Source organism: Dipodomys ordii, unplaced genomic scaffold (assembly GCF_000151885.1).
Source record: "Dipodomys ordii isolate 6190 unplaced genomic scaffold, Dord_2.0 Scaffold33, whole genome shotgun sequence".
In the NCBI taxonomy this organism is placed as follows: Eukaryota; Metazoa; Chordata; class Mammalia; order Rodentia; family Heteromyidae; genus Dipodomys; species Dipodomys ordii.
Genome location: NW_012267249.1, coordinates 4,143,023 through 4,165,475, shown reverse-complemented (window position 1 = coordinate 4,165,475; position 22,453 = coordinate 4,143,023). Strand labels below are relative to the sequence as shown.

The window sequence follows — 22,453 nt, the reverse complement described above, 5'->3', positions numbered from 1 at the left end:
GAACCCAGGGCCTCATGCATGCAAGGCAAGCGCTCTACCACTGAGTCACCTTCCCAAGCCCTCAGGCTTTATTTTATAACCTCAGAAATCTTTATTTTAAGTCTTGATGCAAAGGCAAAGAAAACTGGTTACATAACAGCCTAGAGGACTGAAATTAGACATAGAAAAAAAAGAGAAAATTTTGATACTTAGTGTTAAACATTAAGGAAAAGTGTGGCATCTTTTAAAATAGGATGCTCACTGATTCAGGAAGGCACAGATAGCATCAATCCTAGGGGGAAATAGGTTAACCAGACTTTCTCCAAGTGCCTTCTCCTACCTCATGAATTTCCAAATAGAGTGTACTCGGACAACTTCCTTGGAGGAAGTACTTGCAATACCCTTCCTAGCATCCTCCAATGAATACATGGGCAAGGTGGGAACATTGAGTATTGGCCATTTCTGCCCAATGTAGACTTCTTCTCAGGCTATTGCTATGCCAAAGCTTCCTGTTGGGCTGGGACCAATGGCTCATGCCTGTAATTCTGGTAACTCAGGAGGCTGAGTCTGAGGATCACAGTTTAAAGATAGCCCAGGCAGGAAAGTCCATGAGACTCTTATCTCCAATTAACCACCAAAAAGCTGAAGTGGAGCTATGCTCTCAAGTGGTAGAGTGCTAGCCTTGAGCAAAAATGCTCAAAGACAGTGCCTAGATCCTGAGTTCAAGCCCCAGGATTGGCACAAAAACCAAAACAAAACCAAACAAAACCAAAAAAAACCCCTCCTGTTGGGCTGGCTGAGACTTTCCAACAGGTATACCAAAGTCTTAGGTTCTTTCTGTCCAGCCTTCCTTTCTTCTCCTTCCTCTTTCTCAGATGTCAGATTTACATGGAGATCTCAGGGCTTTTCCTCTGACCCCATGCCTGCTTTTTATTTATCCTAAAAAAATGTCACCTCGATAACTCTCTTGTAATTCTAAGTTCATCTAGGGGCCTTCCTTCCTATGGATGATGGCTGACCACTGGTCCCCCTCATAGACAAAAGAAAGTGATGATATGAGAAGTCAAAGAATTTAAGCCATGCTCACATAGTGAAGTCTTTGGGAAAATACTCTTCTGGCAGACAAATGATCAGAGCAACTGAACCTCTCCTGTGCCCCAATCAATTTGTTCTGGACTTCACTGCCACATGAAAGTGGAGCAAATGGGGGAAAAGATCAGATACCACACACATACACACTGTCCCAAACACCATAAGAATATCATTATTGTTTCCTCAATGTCAGAAGGAAAAAGAATCGAAGAATGAGATTTACATGAGAGATGATTTCTTTATTTTATTTTTTAAGGTATGGGAGTTTGAGCACAAGGCTTTATGCTACTTAGCTTGTTGGCTGCTTTTTGCTAGTTATTTTGTAAATGGCGTCTAGAGGACTTTCCTGGGCTCTGATCCTCCTCCTTGTGCTTCCCCACACCATTGGGGATGACAGACATGTACCACTGTTCCAAGGCATTGGTTGAGATCCAATCTTCAAACTTAGGCCTAAGCTGGCCTCAAGCTCAATTTCCAATCTCAACCTCCCAAGTAGCTAGGTTTACAGGTATGTTAAGGGAACCATACCTGGCCTATCCAGGGACAAATGTAAAAATGAATGAGTGTATCAATTTGAGACAAGAACATTTTTATACTTTATAAGTCACTACTTGTGTAATTATATAGCCAACTTTCAAATCGTTTTTATCTAATGTATATAGTTAAGCATGATTAAAGTCTCTGAAGAAAACTGCATTGAAGGATATACATATATGCAGATGTATCCATATATATCCATTCTTATACATATATGAATGCACATTTACATGTATCTGTTAATTCTGGTATATTTATTAAAGATAAAATTTAAAATCATGGATTTCAAATGCTCTATAAAGCCTAAGGAATCATTCCCTCTGTTTCAGAAGAACTAACCTTGGAGATCTATATATGAAAGACAATTTCATTATTTACTAGAAACACTCAGGAAAGAGCTAAAAACAAGAAAAGCTAGGAAAAAGTGATCAGTTAGTTGGGAACCAAACACAGTGTCTGGGATATCATTCCCACCATGTGACAGAGTGAGCTAGGATAAGGGATTGCAAGGGATTAAAAAAAAACCCACTTGATGGCTCATACTTGTAATCCTAGCTACTTGGGAGGTGAGATCTGAGGATAGCAGTTCAAAGCCAGCCAGGGCAGGAAAGTCTGTGAGACTCTTCTCTCCAATAAACCACCAGAAAATCAAAGTGGCATTGTGGCTCAAGTGGTAGAGCACTCGCCTTGAGCTGAAGAGCTGAGGGACAGTGCCCAGGCCCAGAGTTCAAGCCCATGCCTGACAAAAACAAAAAAAACACTTGAAATACAGTAACAACAACAAAAAATAGGCAGGGGGCCTTGAAAAACAGGCTAGAGAAAAGGAAATAGAGGCCAGGATGGGTAATGGTGAGGAGAAATCTCATCTTTGTGAGGGAAAACATAAAACAATTCTCAGCAAACACAAATCAAAATAATATTGAGCCAGGTGCTGGTGGCTTATCCTGCAATCATAGCAACTTAAGAAACTGAGATGTGAAGATCATGGTTTGAAGCCAGCCTGTTGAGTCTCTGGGAGACTCATATACAATTAACAACAAAAAGCAGAAAGTGGAGGTCTGGCTTAAGTGACAGAGTACCAGCCTTGAGCAAAAAAGCCAAACAACGGTACATGGCCCTGAATTCAAGCCCCAGTACTGGCACATACATACACAAAATATTAAAATAACTACTTCATACTCCCTAGGATAACTATGGTAAGAAACTGACAACAAGTGTTAGTACCGATGTGGAGACGTTGGAACTCTTGAACACTGTAAAAAAATAAGATTGTAAAATGTCCATCTGTACTAGAAAACAAAAGTTTAAATATAGAAGCGGGGCATGGTAGCACACATTTATAATCTTCACACCTGGAAAGCTTGAGGGACAAGGATTGAGTCCAGCTTGGCTACAAAGTGAGAACTGGTCTCAAGAAATCAAACACCCAAAACAAAAAAGGTTAAATGTAGATATGAGACTGAAATTCTCCTTCTAAGTATATCCTCCAGTATATTTTCTTACATAAAATCTGTGACTACATAAAAGTTTGTAAATGCTATTTACAGTAACATTATCCATAATAACATATTAAGCCACCAAATGTTCAACTTATGAATGACTAAAGAATGTGATATATATACCTAAAGTGAAATATTTTCTATCTATGTAAAAGGAAAACGTTACAATGTAGGTGAACCTGGAAAACACTAGGTTAAATGAGATGAGCCCAATACAAAAGCTCGTGTGTGTGTGTGCGTGTGTGTGTGTGTGTGTGTGTGTGTGTGTGTCTTGCTGTGGATTGAACCCAGGGCCTTGCTGATATTAGGCAAGTACTTTACTATTGAACTATACCTTCAACTCCCCCAAAAGGCTATATTTTGTATGATTTGTATTTATATAAAATGTATAGGGTAAGGGCTGGGAAGTTGGCTCAGTGGTAGAGTGCTTGTCTTGCATGCATGAGGCCCTGGGTTTGATTAATCAGCACCACATAAGCAGAAAAAAAAGCCAGAAGTGGTGCTGTGGCTCAAGTGGTAGGGTGCTAGCCTTGAGCTGAAGAGATGAGGGGCAGCGCCCAGGTCCAGAGTTTGGGTCCCATGACCAACAAAACAAAAACAAAACAAAAAACCATATAGGGTAAGTAAAGTCATAGAGACAAATTACCTTAATGGTTGCCTGGATCTGGGGGGAGAGAATATGGAATGACTGCTGCTGTTGCTACTGCTAGTAGAGTTTTTTCTTGGGGTGATAAAAACCTTCAGAATTAGATATTGGTTATAGTTGCACAAGTTTCTGAATATACCAAACACCAGTAAAAAAATTTTTTTTGGGTCCCGTTGTGGGGCCTGAACTCTGAGCCTAGGTGCTGTCTCTCAGCTCTTCAGCTCAAGGCTAGCACTCTACCACTTGAGCCATAGCACCACTTCCAGCTTTTTTCTTTTTGCTTATGTGGTGCTGAGGAATCGAACCCAGGGCCTCATGCATGCAAGGCAAGCGCTCTACCACTAAGCCACCTTCCCAGCCCCAGCACAAGTAAATTTTATACTTTTAAAAGGTGTACAAATTTTATGTGTATAAATTATATACTTATTTGCAGTACTGGAAATTGAAAACAGGGTCTTGCCCATACTAGGCAAGTGCTCTAATACTGAGCTATAGCCATAGTTCAATATATCTCAATTTTTAATTAAATATGTATATGATCTGTGCACTGCAAGATACAAAACACTGATGAGATAAAGAAGATAAAAGGATTCAAGGGAACAGAAAGATATAGGCTCATGGATCTGAGGATTCATATTGTTAAAATATAACTTCTTAAGTTGATCTGAAGAGTGTATACCATATTATTAAAGTTCTAGCATGCATATATGTCAGAATTGGTAGTATGATGCTAAAATGTGTATGGAAACACAACGAATAACTTTGACCAACCTCCCCCAAAGTTGAATTATTTCTATTTTCTATTTTTAAGAAATGTTTAAGTTAAATATCCAAAAATGTGGTAGCGGCTTCAGAATTGGGTAATAAGCAGAATTTCAATTAGCTACAGGTAATTGTCCTAAAAATAAACATATACATTAATGGAGTAGACACACACAAACTGATTTTTTAAAATAAAAAAGTCAATCTAATTCAGTAAGGAAATAGCTATCTTTCACCAATGGTTCTGGAATAACCAGATGCACATTAGGAAATTAAAATTACCCTCATCTCATAATATATACAAAATGAGCATCAATAGATCATAAATCTTAGGGGTAGGAATGTGTCTTAGTGGTAGAGTGCTTGCCTAGCATGCATGAAGCCCTGGGTTCAATTCCTCAGTGCCACATTAACAGAAAAAGCCAGACGTGGTGCTATAGCTCAAGCGGTTGAGTGCTAGCCTTGAGCAAATGAAGCTCAGGGACAGTGCTCAGGCCCTGAGTTCAAGACCTAGGACTGGCAAAAAAAAAAGATAATAAATCTCAATATAGAACCTAAACCTATAAAATCTTTAGAACAAAGGATAGGAAATATATTTTGAGACAGACAAAGATATGGAAATAAAACTAAAATCTTTAGAACAAAGGGTAAGAAACATATTTTGAGACTTTAAAGCAAAGATAATGCAAATAGATATTTTATATATTATCATAAAATTATAGAAGAAAATGATGAATTGGCCTGCAGCAATTCTTTTTAACTTCTGCCTTTCATAAAATCTTGTTAAGAAAATAAAAATACCTAGTATAGATTGGGAGAAAATATTTACAATACACACATCTCATAAAATTCAAATTCATAAATACACAAAATTCAAGATACATAAAGAACTCCTACAACTCAATATAAAGAACACATAGCGGGGCTGGGAAGGTGGCTCAGTGGTAGAGTGCTTGCCTTGCATGCACGAGGCCTTGAGTTTGAATCCTCAGCACCACATAAACAGAAAAGGCTGGAAGTGGCACTATGGCTCAAGTGGTAGAGCACTAACCTTGAGGTGAAAAGCTGAGGGACAGCGCCCAGGCCCAGAGTTCAGGCCCCATGACCTACCAAAACCAAACCAAACCAAAACAACACATAGGACCCCATTAAAATGAGGCAACAATTTGAACTCATGATTTGCAACAGAATATATACAAGTGGACAATGAGTACATAAAAATTATCCATTGTTATTAGACAACCTTTAAAGGCAATTAAAACCACACCATAACATAGGCACTAGGAGCACATTGGCACTTGCTTTCATTTCCTTATGCTTGATTACTTTTGCTACCATTTCAGAGGCTGATCATAAAGAGGGAAACCATGTGTTGTATACACTAGAGCCTACATCTTACTAGGTTTTTTTTGGGGTAGTAATTTATTATATTCAGTGAAGTTTGAGCTACTCCTAGCTTCACCATTGGTTGACTCCATAAACCCACCACTGATCATCTAAGTGCTTAGACTAGTTGTTTCTTTATGATTCTTTTTTCTTTCTTTAAAGAAATAATCCAAGGCTGGGGGTATAGCTCAAGTGATGGAAGGCACCTGCATAGCAAGCATAAGGCCCTGAGTTCAATCTCAGCGACCATCAAAACAAAGAAACAATCCACTTAATTACCTTCACATTAATTATTCTCTTGGGGGAAGAACTGAACAGAAATATATCCTCTGTATTTGTTCTTCCAATGTAATTGGTTGAGTTTTTTTGGGGAAAAACCAGCCCAGTAAGAAGATAGTAACAAATGATTAATTTGTTAATAATTTAATTTATTGCTCTAATAAATGTTGAAAGTGTAAATGACTTAACATGTTATGCATCAGAACTTTAAAATACCTGCATTCTCTGTTCATCACCCATTGTTTTTCCAGGGCTTCTAAGTTGCTTATACTTTGGAGATTCACACATCTCACTTTTAAGTTTTTCAACCTTAAATAGAAAAGCAAAAATCAGTCAGACATCTCAATTCTTGTTTGACTACAGTATTGCTTTATTTAAAAAATTATGTAAATGACATGCAAATACATTCTCCATAAAACTTCAACAAAACATAGGCATATAGAAAAAAAGGTAGCACCAGATAGCTCATGCCTGTAATCCTAGCTATGCAGGAGGCTGAGATCTAAGGATCTCAGTTCAAAGCCAGCCCAGGCAGGAACATCCATGAGACTCTTAGCTCCAATAAACCACCAGAAAAACTGGAAGTGGCTCTGTGGTTCAAGTGGTAGAGTGCTTGCCTTGAGCTGAAGAGCTGAGGAATAGCGGCTAGGCCCAGAGTTCAAACCCAATGACAGAAGAAGAAGAAGAAGAGAAAAAAAAGAAAGAAAGGTAGCATTTCCTTCATATCACAATTCTTTTTCCATAACTGACAGTTGTTGAAATGTGCTCTGCTGGAGCTGTTTCATGTATGTGCGTATGTGTGCATATGTACATACACACACTTTTACATTTATATTAAATATATAAATATACTTGTAAGTATTCTATATATAAACCTATGGTGATTAAGGTAATCCAGGAAAATCTCTATTTGTTTATTCCTTTTGATGATTACATTTTTATTTTGGTTGATTGTGGGGCTTGATCTCAGGGCCTGGGCACTGTCCCTCTTTGTGCTCAAGGCTAGCGCTCTACCACTTGAGCCACAGTCCCATTTCTGATTTTTGAGTGGTTAATTGGAGATAAAAATGTCACAAGGACGTTTCTGCCCAGGCTGGCTTTGAACCGAGATCCTCAGATCTCAGTCTTCTGAGTAGCTAGGATTATGGATTATAGGTGAGCCACTGGCCCCTGGCTGATGATTACATTTTTTTACTGTTACAAAACACACATAACATAAAATGTATTATGTTAATAATTGTAACTATTCAATGGCAGTAAGAACACTCAGACTGTTGTACACTATTCACCCATGTTGAGAGCTCTTTTTCCTCATTGCATTGAAAGGCTATACATATTACATAATAACTCCCAGCATGCATTCTCCCTGGTCCCTGGAAACTGTCATTCTACTTTCTGTTTCTATGATTTTCATATAAGTAGAATCCCAGGGATTGGGGTGAAGCTCAAGGCATAGAGCACTTGATAAGTGAGTGTGAGGCCCTGGGTTCAATCCCCACTGCCAAAACCAAAACCAAAAAAGTTCAATTGTACACTGTTTCCTTTTGTAATTGGCTTATTTCATTTAGAACAATCTCTTCACAGCTTACTCATGTTATAGCATAGGTCAGAAATTCATTTCTAAGACTGGTAATATACCATTGTATGTATATACCACACTTTTCCATTCATTTGACAATGGACACTTGAGTTACTTCATCTTGTGGCTATTGTAAATAACGTTGCTTTGAACACGAGTGTACAACAGTATGCCTGAGTCCCTGCTTTCAATTAATTTAGTGTATGAAACCACAAGTAGAATGATCAGATTACATGGTAATTCCACACTGACTTTTCTGGAGAATTTCAGTTCTGTTTCAATAGTGACCATGGTACTTGCCCCCACTAGCTACAGCAATGTGCAAGGTTCCAAATCTCCTGCATCCTCACCAACATTTATTATTTCCTTGTCTTATTAATCATCATCCTAATTGGGATAGTTACTCATTTTTAAAACAAAATTTCTTGTGCACCTTGTATTATGCCAAACTTTGTGTTAGACAGTAGAGATATGACTGTGGAGTATAAACTCAAGCTGAGGAGACATAATCTATCTGGAACTTAAAAAATACATATTAAAATCAATACATTGCTAACAAATAAATTGTTTGAAAAGAACACAGGGTTTAGTACTAACAATATCATACTTATCCCAAGTAATGTTTTTTCTTGGTACATGTGTTAACTGGAAATTATTACCTAGATTCATACAGTATCAATAATTGTTTAGCATAGGTAGCTCATACATAAAATATAAGCATTGAAAGAATCCATCTAGGTCAAAGCAGGGTACCTATCTGAGATGTAGCTATCAGTATCATCTCGCATTTAGCTGACCAGTATCAAGCTTCTGATAGTTATTGTACATATCAAATAAATCCCAAGAACTAAATGAAACTTACCATTTCTTCCAGCACTTTTTTTTCTGAGTCAAGTGACCGAACACGATTTCTTAGAGCCAGAACTTCCTCATCCAGTCTCTGATTATGTTCTTTTGCTTTCTGTAGGTCAACTGCATCTAAAACAGAGGGATAAACACCATTCACTCATGTAGATCACAGCTGTAGCTGTGAGGCACTAGCTCTCAAAGCTGTCATTTCTAGCCCTCTTGTCACTCCTACCATGCTCTGCACAAGTGGCTCTCTGCACAGGACAGCTACTAGATACAAGTTCAGTCACTGAAAGTGTTGTACTTCTCACATTACCTTAGTGAGTTGGACTTCTCGAGAGCAGAGTTTCCAGCAATAGTGGCTCTTCTAAGAAATAGAATTTTAATACTTATGCCTATTATTGTCTCCTTAGTGGCTAGGAGAGGGCCTGGAGGCTGGAAAGAGCTAGGATGGTCTGGGCATATGGGGATACTTGGAAGATTCAGGAAAATAGCTACTTATACTTTAAAAAATGACTCCGCCATTATCACAAGTCTGTTGCCATAATAGTGTGTGCCAGCTCACGGCAGTCCTGGGGCACACATGGGTGCATGCACACCTAGCATAAATACAAAACCCAAAGAAAATATCATTACACACACCACTAGCCTACAACTTGTTTTCTTTATGTGGGAATATATCACGAAATGGATATATGTCAATGCATAAAGTTCTTGTTTTTTCATGTCTTTTTCTTAATTGAAAAGGTGATGAACAGGAGGGTTACAGTTATATAAGTAAGGCAATAAGTACATTTGTTTTTAATCATTGTTACCTCATCCTTCTTTATCTCCCACTTATCCCTTCTTATCCCCTCCCCTAGTTGTAATGTTAAAATCCAACATAGTGTCAAATGAATATCAATGTTGTGGTTCATCCGTTGTTCTGCTGTTTCTGTGATTCCCTTTCCCTTTCACATATTGTGTTGTCTATTATGCAAAATATGACATAAAAAAACTAAAAGAAATGAAGAAAGAAAAAACAATAAGACACTATGTTGAAAACGAACTTTACAACTTTGGCGTGAGTTGGGGGGAGAGTAGTTGTGGAGGTGGGAAGGAAGGGATGATAGGGGAAAAACAAAGAGGAAGCAACAATGCTCGATAGGAAATGTACTCATTACCTTGCTCATGTAACTGTAACCCCTCTGTACAATATTTTTACAATAAAAATCATACAAAAATACAGAAAAAAGAATAAACTGTATACAGGGTCTAATGAGAACCTCTTGTTTCCGTAAGTTGTAGTTCATGTTAATATGCTTCATAATATATAGTCCTATGCATTAGCACTTTGGTTATTGAGATTCCCTGTTAAGAATATCATATATATTTTCTAGTTCTTGACAAATGAGGGAGATCATGCCACCTGTGTTTTTTTGGGTCTGGCTTACTTCACTTAATATAATTTTTTCCAAGTCTTTCCATTTCCTTATGAATGGAACAATGTTATTCTTTCTGATGGAAGCACAGAATTCCATTGTGTATATGTGCCACATTTTCTTGATCCATTCATCTACTGAGGGGCATTTGGGTTGGTTCCATATCTTGGCTATGGTAAATAATGCTACAATGAACATCATCGTACTGGTGGCTTTAGTGTAGCCTTGTTTGTGACATTTGGGTAAATTCCCAGAAATGGGATTGGTGGTTCATAGGGGAGCTCTATGTGTAGTCTTTTTTTGGGGGGGGGTCCAGTCATGGGGCTTGAACTCTGGGCCTGGGCGCTGTCCCTCAGCTCTTCAGCTCAAGGCTAGCGCTCTATCTACCACTTGAGCCACAACGCCACTTCCAGCTTTTTTCTGCTTATGTGGTGCTGAGGAATCAAACCCAGGGCCTCATGCATGCTAGGCAAGCACTCTACCACTGAGCCAACTTCCCAGCCCCTATGTATAATCTTTTAAAGAACTTCCACACTGCTTTCCAGAGTGGTTGAACAAGTTTACACTCCCACCAACAGTGTGGTAGCATTCCCCTTTGGTCACATCCCTGCCAGCATCTGTTGTTAGAGTTCTTGATTATGGACATTCTAACTGGTGTAAGGTGGTCAATGTATAAAGTTCTATGACATATATTTTTTATTCATGGGGGATTTAAGCTAGGGCCTTTGTGTGGTAAGAAAGTGTTCTACTACTGAGTCACATCTGTCTATCAATCTGTCTATCCTTCCTTCCTTCCTTCCATTTTGGCACTGTTGGGATTTGGCTCAGGACTTCTTTGCTTGCTAGACTAGAGTTCTAATCACTTGAGCCATGCATCTAGCTTGCTTTTTGCTGGTTATTTTCAAGATGGAGTCTAGTAAACTTTTCTCCCTGGGCTGGCCTTGAATCATAATCCTCTGCATCTCAGTTTTTTGAGTAGTTAGAATTAAGGTGTGAGCCACTAGTATCTAGATGTTATCCTTGCTAAATGCTGCAAGATAATCATTGTGAAGTCACTTTTTAACTACCTCTTCTGTGTGTGTGCATGCATGCACACACCCTTGCACATGTGTACATATGTGCATATACACCAGCACTAGGTCTTGGACTTAAGGCCTTGAGCTCTCCCCTGACTTTTTCACTTATGACTGGTACTATACCACTTGAACCACACCCCCAATTCTGGTATTTTGCTGGCTAACTGGAACTAAGTCTTGAGATTTGTCCACTTGGGCTGGCTCTGCACTGAGATCCTCAAGTCTTAGCCTCCTGAGTGGATTATGGGTGTGAGCACTTATACGTTCTAGATATGTCGATTTGACTATCCAACAAGCTATTTGCTTACACAGTGTACTTTCACAAGTGGGTCCCTAACTCACTGGAATTTTGGTAATGTTGTTGTCTGGTTTTGGTATCAGAGTAATGCTGATCCCTTAAGCTGAGTATTAGTGAATTTATGTAAAATTACTATTATTTACCGCTCACACATTTGTTAACATTCACTAGTAAGTCCTTCTAACTTTAGGACTTTCTTCATGCATTATTTTATTTGGTGGTAGTGTGATTTGAACTCAGGGCCTCTCATTTGCTAGGCAAAAGTGTTCTACCACTTCAGTCATGCTCCCACCCCATTGTTATTCTTTCGTTATTTTTCAGATGAGGTCTCATACTTATGTCCAGGCCTGAAATCAAATTGAGATTATGAGTATAATCTACAATGTCTAGCTTATTCCTTGAGATAGCCTCTTGTTAACTTTTGGCCAGGGTAAGCCTCAATCTATGATCTTGCTATCTTTGCCTCTTAAATAGCTGGGATTATAGGCATAAGCTATTATACTTGGTCCTTCATTGAGTATTTTTAACTACAAGTGCAACTTTTAGTATAGCTGGGGATATTCAGTTGAATTTATCTTAATATCACCTTTCTGTTCACTCTGGGTTTGTTTTACTTCTTCTGGGTTTTGGGTATACATTTAGATCACTTCGTGTCCTTTCTTAATTTTTAGGATGAACAGTAACTACTCTATGATTTCTTCTAAGCACAGAATTAGCTGTGTTCTACATGCTGATAGTCTCATAGTTTAATTTTCTTTATCTCAAAATATTTTCTGATATCTTTTGCCTTTTTTCTTCTGAGGACACAAGCTTTAAGAATCTTATTTTTTAAATATTTAAGGGTTTCCCAGATGGATTTCCATTACTGATTTTTTTAATTTAATTTAATTTTATTTGTGAACAGAGGGGTTACAATTACATGGGCAGGATAATGCGTACATTTCTTACCAAGCATTGCAGCCTCCTCCTTTGTTTACCCATCACATCCCTTCCCAGCCTACCCCCCTCCCCCCCATTACTGATTTTTTGTTTCATTATAGTAGAAGGTAAAATTTGTATGATTTCAATTCGTGTTTTATGACCCAGTTTGGTGCTGTTCTGTGACAAGGTAGAGTTTTGATATAGTCTGATAGAGTTTTGTATAAATATCAATTAGACTATATTAGATAATAGTAGTTTTACGTCTGTCATATCATTGCTGATTTATTTTTCCTGCCTCATTGAGATTTTATTTTTAGTCCTAGCTCAGAGAGCAGTGCTGATTTTATAACTATATTAATATATTTTGAAAAGGAGGGTATAACAATTTTGGACTTCTTTAAAACTGATAAACATATTTTACATTCTTTTTGTAGTTGTTACCATTGATAGCTGTTATTGATAGTTGGTAGCATTTTATCTAGTCAATCTACACTCATATTCTATAGTCCAACCAATTAATTCAACACTGATTCCATGCCTACTGGCCTCCAGTGAAAGGATATGTATGAAATATTGTTAAATGTACTATTGGTCCTGATGGTCCTAATAAATATGTGTTATTCCTCAAAAGACTTCACATAGAACTCCCCTATGACCCAGCAATCCCACTTTTGGGCATTTACCCAAATGCTTACAAACAAGACCACACTAAAGCTACCATATTTTCCATAGCTTAGGATATGGAACCATCCCAGATGCCCCTCAGTAGAAGAATGTATCAAGAAAATAGGGTATATATACACAATGGAATTTTATGCTTCCATCAGAAAGTATGACATTGCCCCATTTGCTAGGAAATGGAATAACTTGGAAAAATTATACTAAGTGAAGTAGGTCAGGCTCAATGTAACATAGGTCCCATGGTTTCCCTTATTTGCAATATCTAGTATAGGTAATAGTCAAGCGGAAAAGGTCAGATAATGTGATGTCAGGAACATGAACCTTTAGATATGTATTTTAATGTTTGTCATGCCATGCATGTGTGTATGAGGCATGTATAAGATTATGTCTATGTTGCTTTGTAAGTCCTTCCGCCCTCAGTATAACCCTTGCTTTCAGTATATTAGATGTCAGTATAACTGGTGGAGGAGATGGGGAAAAACCAGTTGTTTAAGGATACAGGTGAATCTGATGCAACAATGAGAAGTACAAGTTGTCATGTCCAAAACGAGCTAAACAACGTCGGTCGATGCGGGGGGGGGGGGAGGAAAGGGGTGGGGGGGAGGGGGGAAGGAGAAGGATTGGGATGGGGGGGAGGGGAGAGGCTGGGAAGGGATGGGAAGGTTAACAAAGGAGGAGGCTGCAATGCTTGGTAAGAAATGTACGCATTATCCTGCCCATGCAATTGTAACCCCTCTGTACAGTATGTTCACAAATTAAATTAAATTAAATTAAAAAAAAAAGGAAAAAAAAGAGCTGGACACCAAAAAAATGTGTTATTTGTGCTGATCATGGTGATTTTTAATGAATTAGTTTATTAATTATCTTTAAGTAGTTGTACAGAGGAGTTTCATTTCCACATGTCAGTTTAGGAGTACGATGCATCTTGATCAGTGTCCGTCCTTTCACCATTTTCTCCCATCTCTCCCAACCCTTGGCTATGAAGAATTCAAATACCTGTTCTGACATCTCATGTAGCTAATGGGTAGCACACCTGGCCCTATGACAATTCAGTTTCCTTACCTAAGAAAGGAGGATAATAACACTCACTGAGTGGGATGGTTGTGAGGATCAGAGGTCATACATAAGAAATCTCTGCAGAGTGCCTGTACAGAGTAAGCAGGCAACAGCAACAGCAGCAGGGAAGCTGATTGTTTGTATTATTATTATTTGCCAGTCTTGGGGCTTGAACTCTGGGCCTGGGTGCTGTCCCTGAGCTCCTTTTTGCTCAAGGCTAGCTATGTACCACTTGAGCCACAGTGCTACTTCTGGCTTTTTCTGTAATTAATTGGAGATAAGAGTCACATAGACCTTCTTGCTCAGGCTGGCTTTGAACCACAGTCCTCAGATCTCAGCCTCCTGAGTAGCTAGGATTAAATAGCCATGAGCCACCAGCACCCAGCTTATTGTTTATATTATCAAGCAGCGTTACTTACAGCATCATTTAACAGTGAAACCTAATTATTCTGTCTGCTAGAAGAACTTACCACTTTCTTTCAGTTTCATCAGACTTTCTTTCAGTTTCTCAATTTCAAAGTGAGCCTTCTCAAGTGCAGACTCTGAAAATAAAAAAAGAAGAAATCTTTGTGTAAGAAACAAATGATTAGTATAGTAAGAAAATTTCAAATGACTCTGTCACTTTTTAAAGCACTGTCTTTTGAGTTTTGGCATGAATGTCACTTCCTCTAGGAAGCTTTTAGGATTTCCCTCTTGGTGCTCCTACTGTATTCTACATTTTCCCCATCACTGAACAACTCATTCCAGAATTGCCTCTTCCTCACTCTTTTACCACCCAATGACATGCTGAAGACTTCAGATCACTGAAAGTAATGGGCACAGCGGCAAGTTTGAAAGCATGGTTCTATTTGTGTAATAAGAAATAATTAAAAACAACCTTTGCAAACAATAGAAGTCATGCATCACTTAACAATAGGGAGATATTCAGGGAAACTGGAGATTTTATCATTGTATAAGTATTACAGAGTATATTTTACTGTACACAATGTTATTACATAATATAATCTTGGGGACTGTTGTTGTATATGTAAGTGCTGACATAGAAAACCACTGGGACACATAGTCACATAGAAGAAAGAAGTGTTTAACATCAGCTAGGGGCTGACAGGCTATCTCTCCCGGGATAGAGAGAAACAAACTTCTCTCACAGCAGTAGAGGTAGATATAGTGTCAGGAGTCTGAGAGCAGAAGAAGGGGGTGGGGCAGGAAATCTTCATAGACATAGCTGGACACCGTAAATATCAGACAGCCAGGGCAGGGCATTCTATAGCTGGCACGTAGCAAAGTCAATACACCTTACAGTTGTCATATAGCCTGGGAAAGCACCCTACAGCAGAGAAAATACATTTTATAGCTGGCATCTTGTACTTATACACTAGAACCAGCATGTGACTGGGACTGGGCTTCTAGACTATATTACTGATGCAGCAGGGGTCAGTGGGAATAGGCAACTATGGACAGGCTTGGCCTGTGGAGAACCCAGGGTAAAGGCTGTCAACCCAAAATAGGAGTGAATAAGCTTATAGTATATAAAATCTGTCATTGATGTGGCACATGACTGCACTAAAAATTTTGCAAATAGTTGCTTCAAATGCCCAAAAAACAGATTTTCAGTAAACAGCTTTTGGTAACAGTCAAGAATTATACAAGGGGGGCTGGGAAGGTGGCTCAGTGGTAGAGTACTTGCCTTGCATGCATGATGCCCTGGGTTCAATTCCTCAGCAACATGTATAAACAGAAAAAGCCAGAAGTGGAGCTATGGCTCAAGTGGTAGAGTGCTAACCTTGAGCTAAAGAGCTGAGGGACAGTGCCCAGGCCCAGAGTTCAGGCCCCATGACTGACAAAAAAGAAAAAAAGAAGACATGTGATATTACATTAGAGTCAATTGGATCTGTGTTTACTAATCGAGTATCCTTTGCCAGCAGATGAGGGGCAGCATTGTCAGGATGAAAGATCTTCTAAAAGGAAAAGACACACGTGATTGATTGATTGATTGATATGCCAGTCATGGGGCTTGAACTCAGGGCCTGAGTACTGTCCCTGAGCTTTTTTGCTCAAGCCTAGTGTTCTACCACTTTGAACCACAGGGCTACTTCTTGTTTTTTGGTGGTTAATTGAAGATAAGAGTTTCAAGGAGTTTCCTGCCTGGGCCGGCTCTGAACCACAGTCCTCAGATCTCAGCCTCCTGAGTAGCAAGCATTACAGGCAGGAGCCATGAGCATTGGCACACATGACCTTGTAGATCATTCTGGATCACAGAATGATCTATTTTGTTTTTAGGTCTATTTTGTTTTTATGCTCACAACCCTTGGTTCTTTTGATCAAATCCCATGATACCTATTGCATTATTTTCTGATGTTGTATAATAATTGACCATAAACAGTTGCTCAAAATAACATCTATCTATTAGGTCACATTTCTGTAGGTCAGAAATGCAAGCATTTATTGCTGTTTTCTCTGGCTGGAGTCTGACAAGGCTGAAATCAAGGTACTGGGCAGGTTGTGCTCCTCTCTGTAGTCTTTGGGGGAGAATCTACTTCCAGGCTGATTTGGGTTGTTGGCCCAATCTAGTCCTTGAAGTTGTGGAGCCAGCTCCTTTTCAACCATCAGCTGACCATATCTCTTGATTTTTAGAGGTTGACAGCATTCTTTGCCTTATGGTCTCTTCCATCTTTAAAGTCAGCAATGGAGAATCTCCCTTGTGTTAAATTCTTTTTTTTTGGGGGGGGGGTCCAGTCGTGGGGCCTGAACTCTGGGCCTGGGCGCTGTCCCTCAGCTCTTCAGCTCAAGGCTAGCGCTCTACCACTTGAGCCATAGCGCCACTTCTGGCTTTTTTCTTTTTGCTTATGTGGTGCTGAGGAATCGAACCCAGGGACTCAGGCATGCAAGGCAAGCGCTCTACCACTGAGCCACCTTCCCAGACCCCTCTTGTGTTAAAATCTAATCACACTTTGACTCTCTTTTGCCTAATTTAAAAATATTTTCATCACCCATAAAGAAATCTCCTGTCCAGTAGATCTCTAGTCTCACAACTAGTCCCAGGCAATTACGAATCTACTTTCTCCTCCTCTCTTCTTCTTCTTCTTCCTTCTTCTTCTTCCAGTTGTGGGACTTGACTCTGGGCTTGGGAGCTGTCCCTGCCCTCTTCAGCTCAAGGCGAGCATTCTACCGTGTGAGCCACAGTGCCACTTCTGGTTTTCTAATGGTTTATTGGAGATAAGAGTCTCCTGGCCTTTCTTGCCTGGGCTGGCTTTGAATGGTGATCCTCAGATCTCAGCCTCCTGAGTAGCTAGGATTACAGGTGTGAGCCACTGGCGTCCGGCAGAATCTACTTTCTATCTGTAGATTTGCCTTTTCTGGATGATTCAGATAATTTTTTTTACATAATACATGATATTTTGCATTTATTTATTTGCATTTATGGCTTTGAGATTCACCCATATAGTAGGTATAAAATATTTCAGTTCTTTTAACTGACAAATGTAGTATTCCATTGTATGAGTGTCAGGGGTCCCCATGATCAGCCATAGGTTTGGTGACTTTTTAAAAGGATCCACATGGGCTGGGAAGTTGGCTCAGTGGTAGAGCGCTTGCCTTGCATGCCTGAGGCCCTGGGTTCAATTCCTCAGCACCACATAAGCAAAAAAAAAGCCGGAAGTGGCGCTGTGACTCAAGTGGTAGAGCTCTAGCCCTGAGCTGAAGAGCTGAGGGACAGCGCCCAGGCCCAGAGTTCAGGCCCCACGACTGGACCCAAAAAAATTAAATAAATAAATAAATAAAAGGATCCACAGGACTCAACATATACTCACAGGTAAAAATTACTACAGCAAAAAAATTTAAAGCCAAAATCAAGTTCATAGCACGTTGTCACATATCTATAATCGCAGCTAATGGGGAGGTAGAGCAATGTAAGTGTGAGACCTACCTAAAAAACAAACTAAAAGAAAGTGCTGGGGGGCTGGGAAGGTGGCTCAGTGGTAGAGCGCTTGCCTTACATGCCTGAGGCCCTGGGTTCAATTCCTCAGCACCACATAAGCTAAAAGAAAAAAGCCGGAAGTGGCACTGTGGCTCAAGTGGTAGAGTGCTAGCCTTGAGCTGAAGAGCTGAGGGACAGCGCCCAGGCCCAGAGTTCAGGCCCCACGACTGGACCCAAAAAAATTAAATAAATAAATAAATAAAAGGATCCACAGGACTCAACATATACTCACAGGTAAAAATTACTACAGCAAAAAAATTTAAAGCCAAAATCAAGTTCATAGCACGTTGTCACATATCTATAATCGCAGCTAATGGGGAGGTAGAGCAATGTAAGTGTGAGACCTACCTAAAAAACAAACTAAAAGAAAGTGCTGGGGGGCTGGGAAGGTGGCTCAGTGGTAGAGCGCTTGCCTTACATGCCTGAGGCCCTGGGTTCAATCCTCAGCACCACATAAGCTAAAAGAAAAAAGCCGGAAGTGGCACTGTGGCTCAAGTGGTAGAGTGCTAGCCTTGAGCTGAAGAGCTGAGGGACAGCGCCCAGGCCCAGAGTTCAGGCCCCACGACCGGACCCAAAAAAGAAAAAAACAAAGAAAGTGCTGGGGATGTGACTCAAGTTGTGAAGTGTTTACCTTAAAAGTGTGAAAAAAGAAGGCAAAATTAGCTATGGAAAAAGCACTGAGCACAGTCCAAAGGAGACCAGTAATTGTATTCTCATGCAAATTAGAAATGTATAGATAGAATCACCAAAATACGTGTTCACAAATGTTCACAGCAGGAGAGTTCATGACAGACCCAAAGCTAGAAAGTACACAAATGTCCACCTTCAGTAGAACAGATAAATAAACTGTGGTTTGGGGGGTGAGGAGGAGAATATAGAGCTAGGGAAGTAGTAAAGGGATGCTGGGATGCTAGGAATCCTTCCGGGTGAGTGCAGTACCTTTACAAGTCCTGCCCTTTCTGTCAGGCATGTTCTAGTGCTTCAGTAGAAAGTTCTGGACTACAGAAAAGAAGGCAGTGTGTCAGACCACTCTGTGTTCACGTTAAATGACTTTTCACTTCAGTGAATTCATGCTGACTCAGGAAAAACACCGCCAGAAATGGTTACTTGAAACCAGGGCATACCTAACTTCTCCACTTCTTTCTCTTTCCCTTGCAGTTCATCTGTGAGCCTCTGGATCTCCTTATTGGCCAGCCCCATCCTCTTCATTACTTCTTCCACACCTTGCTCGGGGCAGGTTTGTGATATTTTATCTTTGTCCAGGTCTCCATTATGAGTCTGAAGTAAAACTACTGTGAGTAACAACAACAACAACAACAAACCAGCAAATGCATTCTTGTAACATTCTGTTATTTATTATAATGCTTAAAAGATAATAAAGTAGCAAATAATATTTCACTTATATGTGATTCTTTTGTTAGGTAGAATCATATAAAATTGGTGACATGTGATTGTTGTTTACTTGTAAATGTAAATTTCATATGGTTGGCTCTAACATACTTTAGAGACATTTACATGATTATGAAAAACAAATTTAAATAGAAAAGTGAATATATGGCAAAAAGAGAGATGGTACATTAACCACCATGTTTAACATGTTCTCTTATTAAACATTTTGTTTAATTTCAAAGTATGTACATCATTAACAAGGCTTAACTTATGCTAGAGGTCTTTGTTCAGAAATTATTCTTAAAGATTTCAAAAGCTGAAAAACTCAACTTCAATTACATTTTGCTTTTATTTCTTTTTTGCTAGTCCTGGGGCTAGTGCTTTACCACTTGGAGCCACAGCACTTCTTCTGGCTTTTTTTGTGTGATTAATTGGAGATAAGGGTCTCATGGACTTTCCTGCCAGGCAGGGCTGGCTTTGAACTGTGATCTCAGATCTCAGCCTCCTGAGTAAGTAGGATTACAGGTATGAGTCACCAGTACCTGGCTTTTAAAAAAAAATTCTTAAAGAGAACAAATATTGTACAAACCCAGGTCCTTGTGTATGGCAGGCAAATATTCTACCACTGAATCACACCCCTAACCTCCAATGTGATGCCTTAAAGGATATGATATTATTATACTGCCTACATACACTTTGACATATTCAATAAAAAAACAAGCTATTATGTTAAACAGATAACTTATTTTCCCCTCCAATATTTATGTGTTCATAATACTTTTATGCCCAGTTTGACCACGCTTACAGTATGCATCTACATGTTTTAATATATTCAGACAAATTCAAGGCAAAAGCCATTTGTTATTAGAAACTGTAATTAAGTAGAAGAATATAATTTTTTACCTCACTCAGACTGTTTTTACACTGCTGCCCAGGTTCTTGATGCTTCTGATGTTCTCTTTGCAGAGGCTGATATGTTTCTTCAAATTTCTCCTTATCCAAAATTTAAAAATAAAGTAAATATCAATCAATATTAAAGCTAATGTTATTTATACCCAAACCCCACGAGGCCAGCCAATACATTTTCAACAAAGCAATATTGATTTCGGAAGAGACAAAAATCTTTACTCTTTTGATAAGCCTACAGAACAAAGAGATAGGTAGTAAATCTGTAGTATTTATGTTTCATGTGAAAGCGATTTAGAAAAAAAATACCTACAAAGTTTTGTAGAGAGCCTATAAAGAAAAAAATGACTAAGTCTTGGCTTGGATTACAACCTGACAAAGGTTAAAAAAGTTAAACACACTTATCAAACGACTCTGCTACTCCATTCCTTGGGACAAGCACAAGAGAAATGAAAGCAAATGAACATTAAAAAAAAAAAAAGAAAGCAAATGTCCATAAACACTAATAGATGTTACAGTACCTTAGCCGAAAAATCACAGAACAATCTCACTCATAAACTGAGATCTGAAAAATCTTAAACATTTTTCTTAAACCTAATACAATAATTTTTAGAAACAATACCACATCATGAACACATGGGCTGATCCCAGGGCTGACTCTTCAGCTCTATAACCAAGGCAAGCATTTGTTCATTCGGAAATGTATTTACGACTCTCATATGGACCAAGGACATATACAGGTACTAAATCCAAATTCGTGTGTGTGTGTGTGTGTGTGTGTGTGTGTGTGGCCTGGGCACTGTCCCTGAGCTCTTTTGTTCAAGGCTAGCACTCTACCATTTTGAGCCACAGTGTCACTTCTAGTTTTTGAGTGGTTCATTGGAGATAAGAGTCTCAGGGTTTCTTCTCTGCCCTGGCTGGCTTTGAACTGTGATCCTCAGATCTCAGCCTCCTAAGTAGTAGTAGCAGGATTACAGGAATAAACCATTGGTGCTGGGGTTTCCAAATTCTTTAACTTAGCACATGAGTCTCTCTCATCAGGCTAGAGTTCCTGACAAAATATCCAGCATTTTTGAACAAATCTCCAGCATATCTCAGCAGTCACATGACCCAATATGAATTAAATACTCTGTGCATTTTTCAGAATGCCTTTACTTGGTTAGCACCTAATCAGCCTTCAAAGCTCCTTGCCATTACTTTCTCTGGAAGCCTTTGCCGGTCTCCCTGCCCATCCTCTCAGCCTTTCCCTGGAGTTTCCTGGCCTTCTGTGCCTCCTCCCATAAAACTATTCATACTGAACCATAACCACTAGCTTACTTCTTTCCATTGGTTTTCAAGTTCTTGAAAGTCCAGGTCATGTCTGATTGACCTCTGGTTTTTTTTTGTAGTATTGATGTTTAAACTTAGAGTCTTGCACTTTTTAGACAGGTGTTCTATTCCTTGAACCATACCCCCAGACCTTTTGGCTTTAGGTATTTTTTAGATAGGTTCTCATACTTCTGCTGAGGCACTCCACAGATTGCAACTCTACCACCACTTTCTAATTCACTGGGAGTACAGGCATGTACCAATGTGTCAAGTCCCAAATATGTATCCTGAAGCACAATTCAACTGTCTTCCTGATATTTTAATGTATAAATAAATAAATGGATGCAGGTAAAATTGGCTTTCTTCTTCTTCAATTATCTAGTTATTTTTTGAATACCTGGGGAAAATATTTCTGTAGGTTACTGCTCATTGTCTTTGAGACTCTGGCTTGGAGTCCACAAGTTCCAAGTTCCCCAAGATTGTACTTCTCTCTACCAGTACATGTGCAATCTGTTCACTGGGGCTTCTCAGAGCTATTTTGGACAAATCTTCTTGATACAACATTTTCAGTTTTCTTTATTAGGACTTCTGTTAGGAAGAAATAACAAAAAAGTGTTAAAGGAAATACAGATGGATAACATAAGATATTGAAGTTCTTAGATTTTAAGAATCAATAGCAGGGTGCCAGTGGCTCATGTCTGTAATCTTAGCTACTCAGGAGGCTGAGATTGGAGAGGTTGTGATTCAAACCCAGCCCAGGCAAGAAAGTCCATGAGACTCTTATCTCCAATAAACTACTCAGAAAAATCTAGA

General features: G+C 39.2%; 1 protein-coding gene across 1 annotated transcript in view; it reads right to left on the bottom strand.

Moving 5' to 3' along the window:
• Ccdc30 (coiled-coil domain containing 30) overlaps nt 1–22,204 on the bottom strand; it is a 95,980-nt gene extending 73,776 nt beyond the window's left edge. Inside the window, exons 1-6 of the mRNA XM_013016836.1 lie at nt 22,038–22,204; nt 20,330–20,419; nt 19,162–19,315; nt 14,532–14,603; nt 8,622–8,737; nt 6,397–6,489 (exon numbers count right to left, since the gene is read on the bottom strand). Coding sequence (XP_012872290.1) covers nt 6,397–6,489; nt 8,622–8,737; nt 14,532–14,603; nt 19,162–19,315; nt 20,330–20,419; nt 22,038–22,070 — 558 coding nt within the window. The 5' untranslated portion in view covers nt 22,071–22,204. The remainder of the gene's footprint in view (nt 1–6,396; nt 6,490–8,621; nt 8,738–14,531; nt 14,604–19,161; nt 19,316–20,329; nt 20,420–22,037) is intronic.
• Nucleotides 22,205–22,453: the final 249 nt, after the last annotated feature.